This window comes from Lepidochelys kempii, chromosome 6, assembly GCF_965140265.1.
Source record: "Lepidochelys kempii isolate rLepKem1 chromosome 6, rLepKem1.hap2, whole genome shotgun sequence".
NCBI classification, from domain to species: domain Eukaryota; kingdom Metazoa; phylum Chordata; order Testudines; family Cheloniidae; genus Lepidochelys; species Lepidochelys kempii.
In genome coordinates, this window is record NC_133261.1 from 60061191 (window position 1) to 60082289 (window position 21099).

At 39.6% G+C, this 21099-nt stretch overlaps 2 protein-coding genes across 36 annotated transcripts in view; one reads left to right on the forward strand and one right to left on the reverse strand.

Annotated features, from left to right (window-relative positions):
• Nucleotides 1-21099, forward strand: part of LARGE2 (LARGE xylosyl- and glucuronyltransferase 2) — a 118524-nt gene that overhangs the window by 66055 nt on the left and 31370 nt on the right. For 7 of the 24 annotated variants that reach the window (XM_073348111.1, XM_073348115.1, XM_073348114.1 and 4 more), the window contains 3 exons: nt 7465-7566; nt 20023-20171; nt 20566-20869. In XM_073348111.1, the coding sequence (XP_073204212.1) occupies nt 7465-7566; nt 20023-20171; nt 20566-20732 (418 nt within the window). In that variant the 3' untranslated portion in view covers nt 20733-20869. Of the gene's footprint in view, nt 1-3105; nt 3323-7464; nt 7567-11697; nt 12683-13451; nt 14117-15182; nt 15500-20022; nt 20172-20565; nt 20871-21099 lie in introns of those variants that run through there. The other 17 variants (XR_012159406.1, XM_073348121.1, XM_073348122.1 and 14 more) reach the window with 10 other exon arrangements.
• PHF21A (PHD finger protein 21A) overlaps nt 1-21099 on the reverse strand; it is a 259275-nt gene that overhangs the window by 18586 nt on the left and 219590 nt on the right. For 8 of the 12 annotated variants that reach the window (XM_073348143.1, XM_073348152.1, XM_073348141.1 and 5 more), the window contains 8 exons: nt 18268-18519; nt 15547-15633; nt 13831-14127; nt 11726-11824; nt 9401-9452; nt 8038-8117; nt 7530-7590; nt 3842-4005 (listed from right to left, as the gene is read on the reverse strand). In XM_073348143.1, coding sequence (XP_073204244.1) covers nt 3842-4005; nt 7530-7590; nt 8038-8117; nt 9401-9452; nt 11726-11824; nt 13831-14127; nt 15547-15633; nt 18268-18519 — 1092 coding nt within the window. Of the gene's footprint in view, nt 1-3841; nt 4006-4063; nt 4087-7529; nt 7591-8037; nt 8118-9400; nt 9453-11725; nt 11825-13830; nt 14128-15546; nt 15634-18267; nt 18520-21099 lie in introns of all 12 variants that reach the window. The other 4 variants (XM_073348153.1, XM_073348150.1, XM_073348148.1 and 1 more) reach the window with 3 other exon arrangements.

The following is a 21099-nucleotide window of genomic DNA, read 5'->3' on the forward strand; positions in this document are numbered from 1 at the left end:
AGCCAGCATTGCAAGATATTTATGTGCCAGATGTGCTAAAGAGTCATATGTCCCTTCATGCTACAACCACTATTCCAGAGGACATGTTTCCATGCTGATGACGAGTTCTGCTTGATAACAATCCAAAACAGTGCGGACCGACATGTTCATTTTCATCATCATGAGTCAGATGCCACCAGCAGAAGACTGATTTTCTTTTTTGGTGGTTTGGGTTCTGTAGTTTCCACATCAGAGTGTTGCTCTTTTAAGATTTCTGAAAGCATGCTCCACACCTCACCCCTCTCAGATTTTGGAAGGCACTTCAGATTCTTAAACCTTTGGTTGAGTGCTGTAGCTATTTTTAGAAATCTCACATTGGTACCTTCTTTGCATTTTGTCAAATCTGCTGTGAAAGTGTTCTTAAAATAAACAGCATGTGCTGAGTCATCATCCAAGACTACTATAACATGAAATATTTGGCAGAATGTGGGTAAAATAGAGCCAGAAACATATAATTCTCCACCAATGAGTTCAGTCACAAATTTAATTAACATATTATTTTCTTTAATGAGTATCATCAGCATAGAAGCATAGTGTCCTCTGAAATAGTGGCCGAAGCAGGAAGGGCCATACAAATGTTTAGCAGATCTGGCAAGTAAATACCTTGCAATGTCTGCTAAAAAAGTCCCATGCGAACACCTGTTCTCACTTTCTGTTGACAACGTAAATAAGACGTGGGCAGCATTATCTCCCATAAATGTAAACAAACTTGTTTGTCTTAGCAATTTGCTGAACGAGAAGTAGAACTGAGTGGACTTGTAGGCTCTAAAGTTTTGCATTGTTTTGTTTTTGAGTGCAGTTATGTAACAAAAAAAAAATCTACATTTGTAAGTCGCACTTTCACAATAAAGAGATTGCACTACAGTACTTGTGCGAGGTTAACTGAAAAATGCTGTTTCTTTTATCATTTTTACAGTGAAAATATTTGTAATAAAAAATAATACAGAATGAGCAGTGTACGTTTTGTATTCTATGTTGCAACTGAAATCAATATATTTGAAAATGTAGAAAAACATCCAAAAATATTTAATAAATTTCAATCGGTATTCTATTGTTTAACAATGCGATTAAAACTGAGATTAATCACAATTAATTTTTTTATCACTATTTTTTGAGTTAATTGCATGAGTTAACTGCGATTAATTGATTGCCCTAGTAATAATAGTTACTAAGAAATATGCCATGCAACAACCATATATTGAATAGCTGTCACTATTCTGGTGAGTGTAAATGTGAAAGTACAGATTTTTAACAAATTCATGGAGGTGTTTTTAAGATAAAGGACTCGCGATACATTTATCGTGATTTTTGATACATCTTCTGCTCCTAGAATTCATAGGCCGTAGATATTTCAAAAGGCATCCATCACTGTGGTATCTGTTTCCTTTTAAAATCAAAGTTGTCTAGCTCCATTGTTGGAAAATGAGTCTTTGGAACTGAATCCTTTTTAAAAATTAAAACAGCAATATTAATGTTTTAATGTTGCCTTTGTGCACAAATGGGGTAACCTGTCTGTAAGTGTTTTAGTATACAGATTTGTATTACTCCAGGGGGAATGCTGTGCTAACTTGCTGACACAGTACATCGCACTGAACTGAGAGATAATTTTAACAAGTTATCCAAGTGTATGCATATGTGTTATATATTTTAACCACCTATTGTGTCAACTTGCATGTTTCCTCTAGAGTCTTTGTATTTTTAAAAACTATCATTTAATTTAAAAAGTATGTTAAATCACAGAGAACTGAGCTTCAATATTAAGCAATTTCACCTAAGGCAAGAAATTCAGAATCAGGCTGGGAACACTAGAATAATACGAGTTTCAGAGTAACAGCCGTGTTAGTCTGTATTCGCAAAAAGAAAAGGAGTACTTGTGGCACCTTAGAGACTAACCAATTTATTTGAGCATAAGCTTTCGTGAGTGAGCTGTAGCTCACGAAAGCTTATGCTCAAATAAATTGGTTACTCTCTAAGGTGCCACAAGTACTCCTTTAGAATAATACGCTGTCCTTAACTTAGCCTGTGGTAAGTAGAATTATGTACAAAATGAGTAGAATTGCAATACATGTGATAACACACCACACTGTTCTGAGAACCATTATGCTCTGGTCACAAAGCATGGTAAAAAAAAAAAAAATCACTGAAATCAGAGCTGGAAGAGACCTAGTATGTCACCCAGTCCATCTCTTGGAGCCAGCACAGGCTTGTTCTCTACAGCATAATTTCCAGTGGTTTGTACATTTTCGTCCCAAAAGATGGAGATGCTGCACCTTTCCTTCAGAAGTCTGTTCCACAGATTCATTCACCTGACTGTCAGGAATTTTTTCTTGATATTCAAATACTGTTCCACTCTGAAAAGTGACTATTTAAAAAGGGCCCCAGCTTATTCCACAGATGTGCTCCCTGTGTATCAGGGTCACATTTCCCAACTTTAGTGACTAAAGTATGTTTTGACTGTTAGCCCTGCAGAGCTAGTAGAGTTCAGAGGGAGGGAGCTGGATTCTATTCCATCTTGTGCACAGTCAGTAGAATTGGCTACTCACAGTTCCAGGCAGTTACATCAGTGCATAAGAGGCAATGGGGCAGCACAGGAATTACTGAGGACCAATGTTGGACTTTAGAACCTTTATTACAGCTGATGATGTATGAAAAGGAAAGAGTCCACCATGACTCTCAAATCCCAAGGGTAGTTTGCAGCACTGGCAATTGAAAAAAAAAAAAAAAGCATCTTTTTACATATAAACTGAGCCCATATGACAGGAGAACCTGAAAGACAAACTTTTACAGAGTAACTTTTCAGAGTAGAAGTGCACTTTGACTGCTGAGCATTCTTGTGTACTTAGTTGTCTCACTCCCCTATTCCCAGTATAGTCCTACTACAGTATTTCCTTTATACTGAGATCTTTAAGCAGACCCAGGTTAAGTTACATTGGCCTACTCTTATTTCTTGCAGTCACCTTTTTCAGAGAAATTGTACTTTATTGTGATAGTGTCACTTAGGGTAATGAAGGATAGATCAGTGGCCTGGGAGGAAACTCAACTTTACTTCATTTATTTGCTTTCTAGGGTTTAGATCTGACCTTCACAATTCTCTCACCATATTTTTTGCAAGGAACAAGAAGAATGAGACAATCTGAAGACTCTCAGAAAGTTATTCAAAAGAGGCTGTGCTGTGAAGGGGAAATCTTTGCATTTTGACAGATACAATATTTTTATCTCCTGCTTTAGAAATGATAGCAGAATAACCAGATTTTATTCAAGAAAAGTCTCATGAGTGGGGAGTGCAGAGGCAGTGTACTCAATCACACCAGGACACGAGAACCTCTTGTGATCAGTGCTCTGAACACGGTTCCCAGCTATCTGGGCGATCCGAGAAGTTCCTTCTCTTCCTCCTCTTGTTACAGAAACACCAGCAACTTACTGCTACTATGGTCTCTCTAAATAATAGGACCCATTCTCCCCTTCCCAGTTCCTCACTGGAATACAGATTTAATTCAGTCACACAAGATCTCAGACACTACACACTGAGAAAACATACTCATCTAAGCATGCCCAATGTATCCTAACATTCCAGTCAGTGACTGAATGTCACAGGAAATATCTGCAGTACTATAACACAGGCACAAGAAGGTAAAAGTGAAAGGTTGGGGAGTAAAAGAACATTGGCCTGTTTCACTGCACTGAACCATGACAAACAGTGTTCAAGAAATGAATGCTAAAGAAACAAAATCTGAAGCCGTTTCCAGTGTGGCTCATTCTACACATCTTTCCAAAAGCCAACCCTTCCCCAAGAATTACTTACGTCTGTGGAGCTGGGGCTAGGCAGGGACACAGGCTGAACAGATGCGGGGAAAGTAAATGTGGTCTCTGTCTTTTCATTTTCAGGGGAGTCAGGATGACTGGATAGAGGGGATGTGGGGGTCAGAGCCCCAAATCCCAGCACCGTGTTGTATTTAGGTGGACGACCTACACATTAACAAAAGGGAACAAAAAGAAGGGGGGGGGGGGAAATGATCTTACATACCTTTGGCCAGTGGTCCTCATTGGCTAGCATGAAAAAGGAAATGATGTAGCACAGAGAGGAAGTTAATATAGGAGTCACAAGTGGAAGAAGAGAAGCAAAGATTTTAACATTTTTTTTAGAAACGTACAAGTGGAATTTTTCAAGAAATGAATGCTTGAAGAAAAATGCATATCAGAGGAGTGTGAAAACAGGCTCTGCTAAGGGTCAAAGAGTCACGCTCCCAAGTGCAGAGTGGGGCCTTTTTTCATTCCTAGCAATGAGACTGTCCAGGTATCAGGAAATCGTGCTGGCACCAAACCCACAGACAAGCTGCAATGATTTCTGTTAGTTCAATTTGTCTACTGTTATCCCACCTCTCCCTATCTATCCTATGCCAGCATATACCTACCCAAAAGTCCTTCTCTCAGAGCCAGCATTCACCATTTCAAGTCTCCTTTTCTTCCCTACATCTCCTATAGGTCAGCACCTCCCATCTCAGACCTATGCCCACTATCTCAACGGCAGGTACTACTGTACTTCCCATGACCCCAAGCACCTTCCAAACTAACTCTACCAAGCTGAAGTTTCCCAATTCTTAGATTCTTTCCTAAGCTTCTATAGTCAAGCACCCACTGCCCCAATCATATATCTATTGTAGACTCCTTTAGAAAAGAACTAAGTGCAAAATCTGCTAAGAACAGCCTTCATAAAACTGAGATATTAGCTATGTACTGTATGATTATGTAAAACTGTATGTGCTTAGCACTCTCCCCATCTTTCCACATCCCAAGTTACTTTACGGATCTGGAAAGATCATAAGGAATAAAAATCTAGGAATAATTACCCAGCTCTTATCATTAGGGCCCTATCAAATTCATGGTCCATTTTGGTCATTTTCACAACCACAGTATTTTAAAATTGTAAATTTCATTTCAGGTATTTAAACCTGAAATTTCATGGTGTTGTAATTGTAGGGGTCCTGACCCAGAAAGGAGTTTTTTTTGGGGGGAGGGTTGCAAAGTTATTGTGTGTGTGGGTGGGGTGGGGGTTGTGGTACTGCCACCCTTACTTCTGCGCTGCTGCCTGCAGAGCTGGGCCCTCAGCAGCTGCCACACTCTGGCCACCCAGCTCTGAAGGCAAAAGCACAGAAGTAAGGGTGGTATGGTACGGTATGGCCACCCTTACTTCTGCGCTGCTGCTAGTGGGGTGCCGCCTTCAGAGCTGGGCACCCAGCCACCAGCCGCCACTCACTGGCAACCCAGCTCTGAAGGCAGTGCAGAAGTAAAGGTGGCAATACCGCGCCCCCCCTAAAATAATCTTGTGACCCTCCCTACAACTCCCTTTTGGGTCAGAACCTCCAATTTGAGAAATGCTGGTCTCCCCCATGAAATCTGTATAGTATAGGGTAAAAGCACACAAAAAGATTTCATAGTGGGAGACCAGATTTCATGGTCTGTGATGCATTTTTCATGACCATGAATTTTGTAGGGCCCTATTATAACAGTATTTACAGACTGCCAGGCTATACCCAGTACATGCTGCACCTTGCACTTGAGTTCTTGATACTTTCCAGAAAGATGTACATCCTTGGAAAGAATCTTTGATGGTGATGTCCACAGCTGAAATTTCTGACATGGCCTACAGCATCTAGAATTAAACCAAAGCCCTAAAGGGCACAGGGGTGCACAAACTAGCCTCTTAATATACTGCTATATTAATTCAAATAATAAAACTACTGTAGGCCCCAAATCTTGTCCATCCCATTTGAAAATATGTTACTAATCTGGTGCTGATGAGGGGTGTACACTCACAACAGAGAGTGAAAATAAGGACAGGAAGACAGCATTGTGCAAAAACAGTCTAAGAAAATACCATGTATACATATATGTAATCTTTTGCATTTAAAAATCTATAAGTAATTCTTCACACAATGTTATATAATGGATTTAAAGGTCATTGAAAACATTACTATATGAAGGAACATAGTCTTATGTACAGTGCACATATATTATTTCACACACACACACACACTCACTCACTCACTCGTTTTCTTGTCTTTCTTTTTTGAAAACATATTTAAAGTAATGGAAGGTGGCACTGGAAACTCATGTCCTTTATTTATTCAGAGACAGCATGCCAGCAGAAGTGCAAATTTATCTATACTGCCCCACCTATGTACTTCCATCCTGCACTGAAGAGGCTGCCTCAAGGAGAGCAAGGGTCATTCGAATACCTGACCTCTTGGCCAAGAATACCAACTTTGGAAATGATCACTGCTACTTATTATCATGGTTTGTGTCATGTAGGCACCTGTTCAATATACACTGGACTGGGATCATCAGCTCATCTAGTCCACCAAACAGCCACCAAAGAATTAAAGATTTTCAGTCACTACTATCCTCGGACAGATTCAGATCAATAACTTGCAGGTGAAATGTTACGTATTCCATAACTAATATCCTGAGCCATCTAGTCTGTTACACACACACACACACACACACACACTACACTGCTTCATACACAGTCTCAGGTTCATCACCCCACATATAAAATACACAGACCTCTGACTTTAATCACAAACTATACAGCATTCTTGCTCTTTTCTTGGGTGGTCATGATGTTAGATTGCTTGGTCATTTGTTTTTGGACAGCAAACCAAAGAGCAGAGAAGCCGTGTTGGAAACTATTAAGAGCCATTAAAGGCGAGCATCAGAAGTTAGGGAAAGATTTTCTTTTCAGATCTGGTTGGCAGATCTCAGCTCTGATATTCAGCACCACACACAGAAAGAGAACAAAACAGTTAAGCTCCATTGTAATGTTCCAAGAGATAAATTTTATCCTTAAAAGTAAGAGTTTTAAAATGTGATCTGCTCTGCACAAGAACTGCTGCTCTGTAGGTGAATTCCACTAAATAACATTTAGTAGCTATAAGAAAGACCCTCCTTTTTCGCAGGACAGGTGGCATTTTAAGGTTCCAAGACGGTAGTTGTTTCTGAAGAGTGCCTAAGGTAAGTGGGTAGCTTTCCCCGTGAAAGTGAAAATGCTTTGGGGATCCTTCCCTTAGAAAAGCAACACACTGTGGGGAATGAGCTCTTCACACTCTGAATTTCCCTTCCTGTAAGATTAAATACACTTTCCCCATAATGTTCTGCTTTCCTGGCAGTAACACTGCAGTTTAGGCAGTATTAAGAGCACCTTGGCAGCAACTCTCTTCCATTAAATGGTGTTCCAACACCTTACCTTACACTCTGTTCTGTATACTGTCTCACTTCTGTAGAGTGAGACTGAAATGCTGCCTTGAACTGCTCCAAAAAGCCAGCTACGCTAACCCCAGAAATGTTGGTTCTTGTTTACCATTGGAATTTATTGTGCAAATTCAGTATCACAAAATCCTTCACTTTCACTTTCTTTCCATCCTCAAGGGGACTGCTGATGGCAGACAGAGAAATAATCATACAGCAAGATGGCATTGTTGAGAATAACTCACCTCTTTTACGTGTCCCAGGATGCATTGTGCTGTTCAGGTATGTGACTGCACTCTTCTTACGCTTTAAAGAGGAGGAAAACAACTTTAGCTGGCTAATTTTTTGTAATAATTAAATCTGTAAGAGCTCAGGCAGAGCAGTACAGTACAAACTGGGCTTAATGTCTGTCCTGTTCTTGGGAACGTATCTTTGGAAATGTTAGCCTTCCTTTCTGCTTCTGACATCTGGACTACTGCAGGCCAGTGCACAAGCTGACCTCCTAATGGCAGGACCAACACTCACTGCCATTTAATGCCAGGTTTATAATGCGGGTGGTGTGGAGGGGGAGAGAAGTATTAAGCAGAAATAACTGTATTTACTATATAAAACCCTGAGGGCCACATCACTACATTGGTCTCTCAAACTATAATGACAGCCTGTTTAGCTGGGCTTCGGAGATCTTAGTAGGTAGCAACATGGCAGCAGTACGGAATGAAATTGCCAGCTTCCCCCCCAGTAAGAGACTGATACCTCAGGCTCAAAAACGGCTCCACTGTACACTGGATTTGCTGTTGTTCTTCTTTTCCTCTCTTGTCTCTTACTTTGGATTTCTTGTGAAAAGAAAGGTTCAGGTTAGAAACCATGGATTCAGAAAGCATATAACAATGTCTGAGTTATATAGTCTGCAAGCAAGTTCTAACTGTGAGGCTTTCCATGGGAAGCCAACAAAGCTGAAGACAGCCATCTCTACTACACTCCTGGGTTTGAAAACGAATACATAATGATAAAAATAAATACACTGCCAGTTTGGTTTATGAAATGGTTGGCTGCCCCTCCCAAATGAGAGCATCTGAACACAAATATTTTATAGTGAAGTTCAACATAATTGGGAACCTAAATACAGTAGCATGGGAGGAAACCTCATTGCTATTTAAGGCAAATATAGTTAGGCTTTGAAGGATTCGATTTTTAATCAGTAAATGTCAAAAACATCTATACACACACACAAATTGACAAAAAGGAAATTTCCATTGATAATCAAAATTTATAGATAGCCAAAGTAAGAAAAATGCTGCTTGAAAACTGAGAGTTTGACTAAAGGATATTTACTTTGTATACTTTGATGTGATGTTGAGAATTTGTGTTTTAATGGTTATAAAGCTTTAAATTTTTGAATCTCAACTTCTACTGTCATTAAATACTAGCTGTCTGACCCACAATTTTCCACAACTGTGAAAATTCAAATAGATAAAAATAGAAAAAAATTGCTTAGCACCTTTGTGCAACTATGAAAATATAAATAAATAAAAATAGAAAAAAATGCTTTAAAATAAGCATTTATATTATTTGTTGAAATTATAAAAATAAAAATTGATTTCTGCTGAGCCTAAATTTAGTACAGTGATGTGCAAGTCCTTGAATTTCTGCAGATTTAGGCTTGATTTATTGTAGGTGAGGACTAAAGAAATTATCAGAACTACTGAAATCCAGTAACCCAGCATGTTCACCAATTTACAGAATTGAGAAATCCAGAGAAGGGGTTAAGGTACACTGACCTATTAGGTAACTTCTTCACACATAAGGGCGACACAACAGTCAATTAGTTTTTTCATAGTTTCCTCTCAGACAGCAGAGCATGCACTGCCTCCCCAACCATTGATCTCAGATAACTAAGCAATTGCTTTGTTTCCATGTAACAAGGGAAAAGGAGCTGAGGGGGCAGGGATAAGTTGCACCCAGTGCTATATGAGCATAGCCCAAGTGTGATCTTTTCCTTGGTGCAAGGGAAAAAAAAGAGTGCACTTCACACAAGAACATTTGGGACTTTTACTTCCAATCTAGAATTGCTGAGAAACAGGAGAGCTCAGGAACCATTCTCAGTTACTTTTCTTACCTTCCAGATGGTCATGTGTAACCAGTCCCAAAGATACCATGAAGGCAAGTTTCTGTGTCAGAGAGAGAGAACAGAGTTCATTCTAGTTACAGTCATTATCAGGAGCAATTTCATTTAGCCCAAAGTCAGTTGGTAGCCAACCAAGTAAGGAAAATATTACTAATTCTTTGTTCTTATATAGCACTTTTCATCTGTAGATCTCAAATTGCTTTCCAAAGGAGAGACACTAGACCTATTTTACAGATGTGGAGAAAAAGTCAGAGACAGGGAGAAGCAACTTCCACAATGTCATACAAGAAGTCACTGGCAGACTGAACAGACTCAAGGTCTCAACTCCCAAACCATCACTGGCCCTTAGTAGATACCAGCACAATTCAATTGCCAACTAAACATTGCTGGTTACAGAGCAACAAAATCCTCACTGTTTGATTCCCAAAGTATTTAACATTGTGAGCCACCAGGTAGGGGCTCTGGAAACCACTGGTACTCTGAGGACCACAGTTCAAGAACTACTACTCTAACACCACCAAAAGAAGGTTTCAACAACTCTGCCAATTTTGGCAGTCAGAATCAATTCAAACAGTTGGTACAATAAGGTGGCAAAGATAACCCAATAAATCTGGGGCTATTCCTTGGATCCTCAGCTGTACTTAGATCTATAGGGTCAGCCCTCACTGAGAAAGGTAGAGCTTCTCCTTGAGCATCTCATAGGGCCTCTTTTTGTACCAACCTGCCTTTGGATCTGAGCCCTGTCCAGGAGCTTGAGTTGAAACTAGGTGAACGATAGTGAAAAGGATAGCAACGGACCTCTGTCCTTGCTCTTACTTAGTTTCCAGGCCCTCTCAAAGTGTGTGGTCTGGTGGATCTGGACTTCAGCTTGTCCCATGGGAGAAAAGAAGGACTGAGTACCAATTCAGAAGCAGCACCTGAAAGGTGCTGTTTGAGAGGCCTTTAGTGCCTTTTCTATGAGGAAAGACTGGAGAAAGAATTCAGTCTTATGAGCACAGGAGAGAGGAAGGGGGTGCAAAATAATACAGAAATTGACCACCACCATGACAAGTGACTCACCCCAAGGAACCTCAGACACCAGGAGTTAGGATTGACAACATCTTTCCACAGCAAGATGAGCACCATTTGAACCCGTTTTATCTTTTTGTTTTGAAGTTTTGGCCATGTCTTTGTTATAGCAATGGACTTAACATGGCACTGATAGAACAGGAAATAATAGGTCCAGTAATAATGCCCCATGATACAATGCTACATATTTCAACTAGTAATAGATTCACTCGTAAATCGCTTTTCAAGATTAACCAGAAAGATTGTTTAGAAAGAATTTGGCTAAGAGGGCAAAAACAACAAATGATGGAGCAAAGAATGGGAAGGACACAGATTAACAATCACACTGCTATTGCAGTTGAAAGGAATCGACAACATTCAGAGCCATGGCTCCTATTATCACTTCAGTTCTAAACATGCAGTTCTCTAACAATCACAGCTTTTTAGAGGGTCCGTATTATGGTGCAGTTGCACCCAAGAATAGAAATCTGTACTGGCAATACTCAAAGATGAAACCGATGGCCACTATGAACCTAGCTACACTACAAAATACAGATGAGTTAGGGAACGTGGTTGCAACATGATTAGATACTCACTACACAACACATTTTAATTGTAACCAGGCCCGATGTTTCGTAGTGTAGACAGGAACTAAGAAATGCCCATTCAGAAAAAGGGATCAGACCATCTGGACTTAAGTTGGGATAGGTTTATAACCTGTCTGTCTTACGATCAAAAGAAGTACCAACAGCAGAGGCTCTATGGCAAAAACGTTCCTTTCTTTCCTGTTTACTAGAATAAAGTTGTCAAGACGGTAAAAGCTTTTCAAGCAAGATAAAGATAACTCTCTAGTCTAGGGAATGATTCTACAAGTCTGAGATCTCAAAGGTATGGAAATCAAAAGATGTACTGTATGCTGGGTGAGCTGTTTGAAGGGTATTCTGAACATTTAGGAGTAAAAAGCTCAAGAGTCCACAATTCTGCCAGTTCTGAACAATTTTATGCGCTATTTACATTTAGATTTATTATTCCCCATCCTTATTTCTCAGTCCTCTCCAGCAAGAACACTGAAAGGAAAGCAAATGAGTCTTCAAAAGGGAACAGGGAAAAAAAAAGATTGTGTGTGAGAAAGAGTGTGTCTGTGTAGGGTGAGGGGGAAATGAGGAAACAAATAGATATGCTATATTCCATCCTGGTTTATGGCGTTTTTTGGAAGATAGAATGCTTCCTTTTTCTCCTAGGGAGAGAACACCGAATTTGCTCTGATACCTGTGGATTTTCTTCTCGTTTTGGCTTGGGTGCAGCTGGTGGAGTAATGGTACGACTCTCTGTTTGCTTCTCCTCTGCTTCCACATGGGGTTTAATAGTCTGAAAAGAAACAAGTACAACTCAATACTAAGAGAGCATTTTTTAGTTAGAGAAAAACTAAGTGAAATGAGTAATTTCAGTTTAGTAGAACAACGGAAAAACAGTTGTAGAACAAACTGGCAGTGCCCCAAAAAGAGATTTGCTCCAGGAATGTGAGGGAAGTTTAAATAATGTGTCCTGCTTTGGCAAAGAAACAGAACAGGCCCAAACCCAAGAACGTGCAGCATCACAGCAACTCAGGCAACCCAATCAAGCAACCACACAAGTGATAAAGGTCATGCTGCAGTTAACATTTTTGGTAGAAATATTTATAAAGTTGCATGAGAAGTGGATTGATTACAGACCAGCTGAAGCCTTATGGAAAATCATTCTATGAAAAGCCCCTGTTCAGAACCCATTCTGAATGGTATATACATTCTCCATTTCTTTCCCTTAATTTGTCATTATGAGTAACATTTGCCTGAAAACTGGCACTGTGACTCCTAAGAGCTCAGATATTCCTGTGGCTTATTTCCTCCCTGAAGTCAGAATCCTTGGCTCTCAACATCACAATTACCAGCATGGTGACCCTCAGTTTGTGGCACGGCTGTGATGTCACAAACTCAAGAGTGAGGAGATGAATGAAGTCTTTAAACCATGATTTGAGGACTTCAATAGCTCAGACACAGGTGAGAAGTTCATCGCAGGAGCGGGTGGGTGAGATTCTGTGGCCTGCATTGTGCAGGTCAGACTAGATGATCATAATGGTCCCTTCTGACCTTAATATCTATGAATCTATGAATGCTGAAGAGAGACAAATTTTGTTTTGTGTAAATATCCTTAATCATAAAGATTAAGAAAATCATACCAAAAGACTGTACACAGATAATTAAATCATCGTTACTTGTCTCAGAATGTTTTTCAAAGTTTTCCTGACTGTCAGCAGTTCTTAAATAATAAACAAATGGTGTTGACATCAAAGAAATATCAGCATCAAAGATGCAACATTGTGGACATGCAGCACAGGGATTCATCTAGCTCATAGGTAACAGGCATGCACTGTTGCAGAGCACAGTTTGTAAATCTGCCTTAAAAGATATGCAACAACCTACCCCTGTGAATTTAGTGAAGTGATAGTGCATCTTTTATGCACAAAATTGTCCATAGTGGACAACTCCAAGGTACATTAATCAACAAGGAAGTGTCTGTAGTGAAACCAAAGATTTCACATGAACTGAATTGGAAAAGTCTACAGTTATTATCCAATTATATCATTTTATTTGAAGTTGCGTATTATTTTTTAGGACTTCTTCCCCATTTGCTCTTTCCTGAAGTGAGATTTAATAACTAAATATCTAGAAACTCTATTTTTGAGGCATTTCTTCCATCCATTCAAGCTCAGGTCACTCATGGGAGTCTTAAACAACCTCAAGAAGCTAAATGGCCATTCTGTTTCCCTGCAATTTAAAGGGGATTCAGAGGAGAACACAAATCAACAGGCTCCAGCATCAAAGCAAATGCGGCCGGATTCTCTTACTAAACAGGCCTTGTTAAATATTTTGAATAGTTATTATTCCTCTACTCTCCATTGTTTATAATTTAAAGAAGTTTAGAAATAAACAAATATTTTGTTCCTGTGTTTCTAAAGGACCGGACATGAACATGGCTTTTGGTTTACTGTGACCTAATATTGTCTGTGTGTCAGCATCATCAGAGATATCAGCACACCTCAGATGAACATTTGCTGCTGATCCAGTAGGGGGAGCACCAAATTACTAAAGAACAGTAATGATTCCGACGGACCTTTGAAAGAACACCAAACTTTCCGTCCTATGAACTGGAGTTGTCTCTTTTAATACAGTCTCCAAAGTCATTATATTATTAATATTAGGTCACTATTAGTGGGACTCTGATATTTCATTCTCCATTGAAAATTCCCCCCATGGTTGTTATTCCTCTCCATCTTGGCAGCATTAACCCACAAAAGTAGAACTGAAGCATTTAGTCGACGCATTGCCCAACTGTACCTGTTTTTCAAGGTTTGGTTTGCTGATCTGTAGAGTCTGAGGTCCAGCGAGCCTGGTACCTGGGGCTGCTATCACAATGCTGGTGAGCTGTGCCATAGGGAAAGTTTTGGCTATGGTTGCTGTCTGCCCATTAACAACACGAACTGGGTGTATGGAGTTCTGTGAGGTGGGTAAAGAGCTGGGTGTGAACTTTGTTGTCAGCATCACAGGCCTTTGAATAAGCTGAGGAGCTGCAAGCATCGGAGGTGGTGCTGGGGCAATAGGAATGTTATTCTGGGCAACTGGTTTGGGTCGAACCTACAAGGAAAAAAACCCAGACACATAGAAATATATTTAAAATGAATTTATTGAATATATTTCTCTGTTTTAAATCTTTTGATTCAGCTTGTCTAAATTCTGCAGAACTATCTATCATTTCTTACAGAACACATTTTTATAATAGTGTCATAAATGTGCAATGACAATAAAGAACCACATTTTCAATCTGCTTGCATAAAACCCATCCATAACACTTGCACACACTGCACACATTTGCATGCCCAAATACTTATTTGCATGTTTAACTGTTTTGTATGTACAAATCTACTTTTTGGTTTTGTGAGGACAACAGATGCCCATGCAGTATTTGCAGGAGCAACTTAGGCAATCGATTTTGAAAGTATGTTTCAAAAGCTTTACACAGCTTTCAATATTGTAGCACTTTTTACATTGGCCAAGAGATCAATATCTAAACAGCTGACCCAAGAGCTAAAAGAAAGTCTTCAGAGATGTCCAATAAGTCACCATGGCCTATGTTGACTTCATGCATTATGCAGATACATTGTGCAACCTTTTACACCAGGAAATTGGTTCTGCTAAACTATGAACAAACTGTCCCCTCATTGAAAATATCAAAGCCTCTACTGGTAAATACAGCCATATTGCCACTTGCTCTTTTCTTTCTCTGATGCTATGATAAAGCATAATATTTGAGAAGATATCCATAGGTATGAAGCCAGGAAACATCTCTACAAAATTCAGGGGGATCCAACATATTTTCTGGGCCTGTACCATCATTATCTTTAGCTATACATACCTGGCATATTCCCCATTATACAAATATCTCATAGTTACAGAAAACACAAGTAGAAACAAAATCCATTAGGTCATCTAATCTATCTCCCTACCGATAAAAGATTGTTTCCCATCATATATTTTCTGGTATCTTATCCATTTTACCTTTAATGTCTCAAATTACAGGGTGTAGCCTTCATTTATGCCTGGAAACTATGTCACAGATTAACAGATTTTACTGTCCCAATGTCTTGTTCTGATCATCAGCCTAAATTTTTCCTTTCTTAATTTCATCCCAGTACTCCCAGTTATACCCCCTTGCTCCTTCTCTAAGAAGCTTCATCAAAAAATGCAAAGAAGCAACCAGCGTCTTTTCTAAAAACAGTGCAAAGTAAAACAATGTAAAGCTGTATTGCTCAGCTGCAAATGGTATAAAGAATGGAAGCTGCAGAAAAGACTTCAGCTATTTTTCTTCTCCTGCTCTTGAATACTGAGCAATGATGATTGCAGAGATTTTGCAGCCTTCGGTGACAGTCTGATTCTGCTCCTACACTTTCAGTAGTTTCATTTCACACATCTTGAAGGTAAGAAATGAAAAGAAAACATCCCTTATTTACTTATGGCCAACTTCCCTCCTATCTTTCTTGTTCTTGGTACACTCACCTGTGGAAGAAAATTTGGACGAGGAGTGAGTCTGGGAGGAGGGATGAACTGTGGCACTTTGATGGGCTGAGGTGTAGCCTGAACCTGCTATACAAACATTAGAGAGAGTTCAACAAGAGGAAAATAGCTTTGAAGGAATTCATCAAAACCAAGCACACTGATAGTATTTTCAGTCCTGATGCTCCTCAGTTTAGGCTGGTTTCCCCCACTGTAAATAAATTCCCACAGCAACAGTTTCTGTTTTAGAATTACATTAAAGAAAGAGCTGGCCTTACACTTTGGTTCCTGAACATCCTGTATTGCAAATTGAAGCTAACCATCCCTTTGTTTCATCTAAAAGTATGTAATACTAGGCTCTGCCTCTAAAACATTTCATTTGAAGGTAATGAACTTTCACAATTGTTTTACAAGTCAAAACTGCCTTCACAAAAGATAGAAAGTAAAACCAGATTTGGCTACCCCACCAGATAGACCTTCACATGGTAAAAGTACTTCTGTCTTCTCATGTGGAATGATATGCAATGTCTCTAGTAGTTAGAACAAGGTCTGGGAGCCAGAACCCATCTTCTATTTCTAGCATTGTAAATGACACAGTACTTGACCCTGAATTAATAACTTTGGCCTGAATTTTCAAAAGTGGCTTTTAATTTTGAATATACAGCTTGAGGCACCTCAGCTGTGATTTTTAGAGGGGCTAAGCTAAGCACTTCCAACTCTAACTGAAATCAGTGGAAGCTACTGTGGCCCAACACTCTGAAAAGTTGATCCTAGTTATCTTCAGTGGAGCACCCAAAATTGAGACACGCAAATTTAGTTTACACTTGAAAATGTTGGCTCTTTCTTCTCTGTAGCTCTGTTCAACGATGTAAAATAGCAATACTAATACTTCACCAGCATGCTGTAAGTCTTAATTATATGGGAAAATGTTTTGAGATCCTTGATAGAAACACTATAGAAACACATACAATTAGTAAACCTACGAGTCTTTCATGGAGGTCACGGAAGTCACAGATTCTGTTACTTTCTGGGACATCTGTGACTTCGGCAGTGGGTGGGGTGGCTGACCCCAGGGCCACCTGAACAGCTGGGATGGCCCCGGGGCCACCCGCATTGGCTGATGCTCCGGTGGCCCTGGGGCAGGCCACCCTGGCAGCTGCTACTGTGGTTCCAGGCAGCTGGTCCCAGGCGCTGCCCTGGAGCAGCAGTCTGGGAGCAGCAGCAGTGCCCTGGGCCACCCCACAGCAGCAGCACCAGTGCTCCAGGCCACCCCCGCCCTGAGCAACAGCAGCAGTGGGGCCTCAAGCTGCCACCACCGCCACCCCCCTTCCCCCAGAGGTGCGGCGGTGGGATCCTAGGCCGCCCCCAACCCGGAGCAGCAGTGGTGTGGCCATGGGCCATCCCCTGCCCAGAGAAGCAATGGGGGTGGCGGCAGTGAGACTCAGGGCTGCACTTCCCCCACCCCAGGAGCTGCAGCGACCGCCAGAGCATGTTCCCCCCAGAGCGGCAGCATCCACTGGAGCGCCGTCCATCCCCCAGCACCTAAGATTTAGTTAGGAGTATTTTTAGTAAAAGTCATGGACAGGTCACTGGCAGTGACTTCTTGTTTATTGCCCGTGACCTGTCCGTGACTTTTACTAAAAATACCCATGACTAAATTGTAGCCTTAATCATTAGTGATAATTAAAAGAAGGGTCAACTCTGTGGACCAGGTAAGTTATTCAGCAAGGACTAAGCCTGAGCAGATATTTATCAATCCTTCTGGGAGATAATCACAACAGTGGGGATGGTGGAAAAAGACTCCACCTAAAGAGGTTTCTCCACCACAAATACAACTATCTGCCTCATTCAGAAGCAAAACACTGGCTATTTACATCCATCAAAGCTGTATTATCTTATAAAGGAAAATTTACGATATAAATTGGCCTGACTGTTGATGAAGCCCTGGATCAGCCTTTAGCCACAAAGTAAAACTTCCCTGTAATGGCTCTGTTCAATTGCCTGGTCTCTAGTCGCAGAAACCCAAATGCCCACATTGCTATTGTTTACATTTTTAAACAAAATTCTGTGCAGCTGATCAGTTACACAGCAGCTGCTAAGCACTCTCTGAAAGTCTGATATAATTAAAAGTGAGACACTTTCCAAAATGTGGGCTTATGATGGTTGGATCCTGGTAAGAGGATATGGTAAATGAAGACCTGATAGGATGGGAGGTGTATCCTAACCCTATGTAAATTCAGTGAGCGAAGAAAACAAGAGAAGTTTGACACATTAGATAAGATGAGGATCTATACCAACCAAATAAATAAAGTTCACAAAGCTTCCAAAACCAGAACTACAGAACAATATTTTTTCACAGCAGAGCTCTGCAGATGAGGTAACAAGAACTTCATACTAGTAACAGTATCTTTCCAAAGACCCAGCTTCTAGGGCAAGCTTTACACAGAATGACTACACTAATGACTTAATTCAATAAAAATATTAACATACATAAATAATAAATATTTTTCCCTTAGGCTCTCAAAGCATTTCAACTAATTAAACCTCACAATATCAATGAGGTATTGCATGTTCCTATGTGTAAGAGTTCATTTTTCCTTCTGTGGGGCAAAACCAGCCTGTTTATAAGTAGTATTTTAAGTAGTCCCCCTTGGTAAATACACACAGCTCAACAGGTGCCCACAGTCCCACATTCACACACACAGACTATTTCTTCTGGCTTACCAAAGTAACTGTGTTTTTTGCCATTATTTGGACTGCCTCTGCTCCTGGACCAGTAACTTTATTTGTTGTCTGGAGGTTGACTGGTGTATTCTGTGCATCGGTGCTGAGGACCGCTTTCTGACTGTTGATTGCAGTAACCATGGCAATGGTAGGTCTTTGACCCACAACAGAGGCAGGCATGGTTGCAGTTGCTGCTTTCAAGACGAGAGGTAGTGTCTTAGTGGTGATCATAGAAGTTGTAGTCACAGTTTTCTAAGGGAAACAGAAAACACAGCTTAAGTGTCTAGAACACTACATATTGGACAGGATGTTGCTTATACTTGAGCTCAGTCAGTCAGAAATTATAGGTAAAAATGAGAGAAAAAAAGCATTGATTCTGTCTGCTCTGTATATACACACACTTTACCCTATGCCTACAAAAACTGGAGAAATGGAAAAAATTCTTAATCTGACAAAGTCCTGAGATAAATCTTTACTAAAACTTTCAATCATACAGAAAGTATTGTGAACAATGCAAATATAGTATGCATGTACAATGGGAAAACACATTGTGAGATTAATCAGGTGTTAGTAGAGGCATAGCACCTACTTCTCTTACATTTTTTAGCTTTGTATTATTGCCACATGAATATTGTCATGAGTGTCAGTTTCAGTTTCAACCCTTTAAATGTGAAAATTTATGGAGCACATCTAGTAAAGATACAGTCCCAGCATCTCTCTCATCAGCAGAGATCCAAACCTTTAGAGGAAAGTTTTCTATTTTTCAGATAATTTAGTTATCCAAAATGATCATTTTATTAGAGGAAGGAGGAGGAAACATTTCAACATTGACATCTTTAAGGACAAAGCTAGACCTCAATTTTGGATATCCATTTTTTTGTTTTTAGTTATATGTACAGTAATTTAGCAATCTGGAGTCTTCCCTTTCCTGAGAAGAGCAGGAGGCCAACTAGCTAACTGCGGCTAACTAGAAAAATAATAAGCTTGGTGGAAAAATCCTCCATCACTATTTCTGTGTTACAAGGAAACTGATATAGGAGGCAGCCAGTTTTTAGTTTCAGCCTCAGGCTGGATATATCCTAGAGTTTTAAGTGTTGACTTTTAGTTTGTCCAACAGGCAGTAACCAATTAAATTTCAGTTGTTCATACTGGAATTTTCCTTGTCCTACATTGCTGTACAATGTGATTTCTCTTGGCCTGACCTGAAGACAGCAATTTTGGAGCCTCTAGTCCCAGCACAAATATGAAATGCCTAAATCTACTACAGCTGCAAATATCAATTCTCAAGATTAATAGGTTAAGGCCTAGATTTTTAAATATATATAGGTATTACTGTGCTTACAGCTGTAACACCTAACTGGTTTAGGAACCTACATCTCATTTTCAAAAGTAATTTAGGCATTATCTACAACCCATTGACGTTAAATAGGAGTTTGTCTCCTAAGTGCCTAAATCCCATTAGAAAATGAGATTTAGGCTTCTAAATCAGTTAGGCTTTGCAACACTGAGCAAAGCAATGCTTAAGTACCTTTAAAAATCTGGGCTAAAGAGACTACCCCTGCAATATTTTCCTTTAAATTTTACTGTTTACTGAAATGTTTGTTAAGGAGAGATGGGAAAGGAGAAATAATCACACAGAAGAGAACAAGGCAACTATTTCCACATGATGCCAGATCAAAATATACATTTTTAAAAAAATGAAGACAAATGGCAGCTAAAGGAACTGGTGAATGAACTTGCTTTCTTTTTCATCAGATCTACTATACTGATGTCACTGCATCTTTCCAGACTTCTTGGTGGAATGATCAGATGTTCCCAGTACAAAATGAGAACCATGGCCTGCATCTCTCTGATGCAAGTGCTACTATGCCCTAGAACAGAAGAAATGTTGGGCCAGGTATCAGGTGACACTTTTTTCTGGTGCTAACATGCCTGCTTTATGTCAGCTTATTTTAATTTCACCATTCTTTCCCCTCCTTAAAAAATAAATCCATGTGTAATTTCAATTGTTTTCCAAGGTAACTTTTTCAGTATATTTATTACATTATTTGGGAATTTATTTTGCCTTAATTACCAGTATTCTTCCAATTTCCTACTGTTTGGATGATATACTCTAGTTTTTGAACCCCACACATGTGAACTATTTTCACGAGCAGTGAATTTGACCCTTTATAAATTTTATCAATCCCATTTATAACACTGTCTTCTGTATCACAAAAATAAGAATAACTCCCTTAACCTTTCTTTATATCTTCGATTCATGAGTTTCTTTATTGACCTCTGCTTTACTCTCTCCAGTACAAGCGACCTCCTTCCTGTTGTGGAGTGGCATTGAACAAAGTGTTCCAGTGAGATATAACAGTAAGAGGATCATTTTCATTAATACTACATTCACCCACATACATTTTAAAGAAAAATGTAATCAATCATGTAATACAAGACATGACTCTATCAAGGGCTTCTAGTGAGATCGTATATAACGAAAGCAAACCTCTAATCAGCAGAGCCCAGATAATGAATTTCCCTCTGTCACGTTGCTGCATGTTAATTATTTTTTGGCAGCTAAAGATGGAATATTTCTATGTGAATATTTCTATATTTCAGTTTATGTATTAATACTGATGTAACATCAGCAATAAGACCATAAAATTTCACATCCATAGCAATGTGATTTTTTAAAAACAGGTTTGCTGCTTTTTACAAATCATACGATATTGGATTATAGTAAAACGTTACCATTAGGGCAGTATATTTACCTCTAATCCTAACTTGAATTGCAATTGAACTTTCACCTAAAAAATTCATTCTGCTAAGTGCCTTGGAAGATATGTT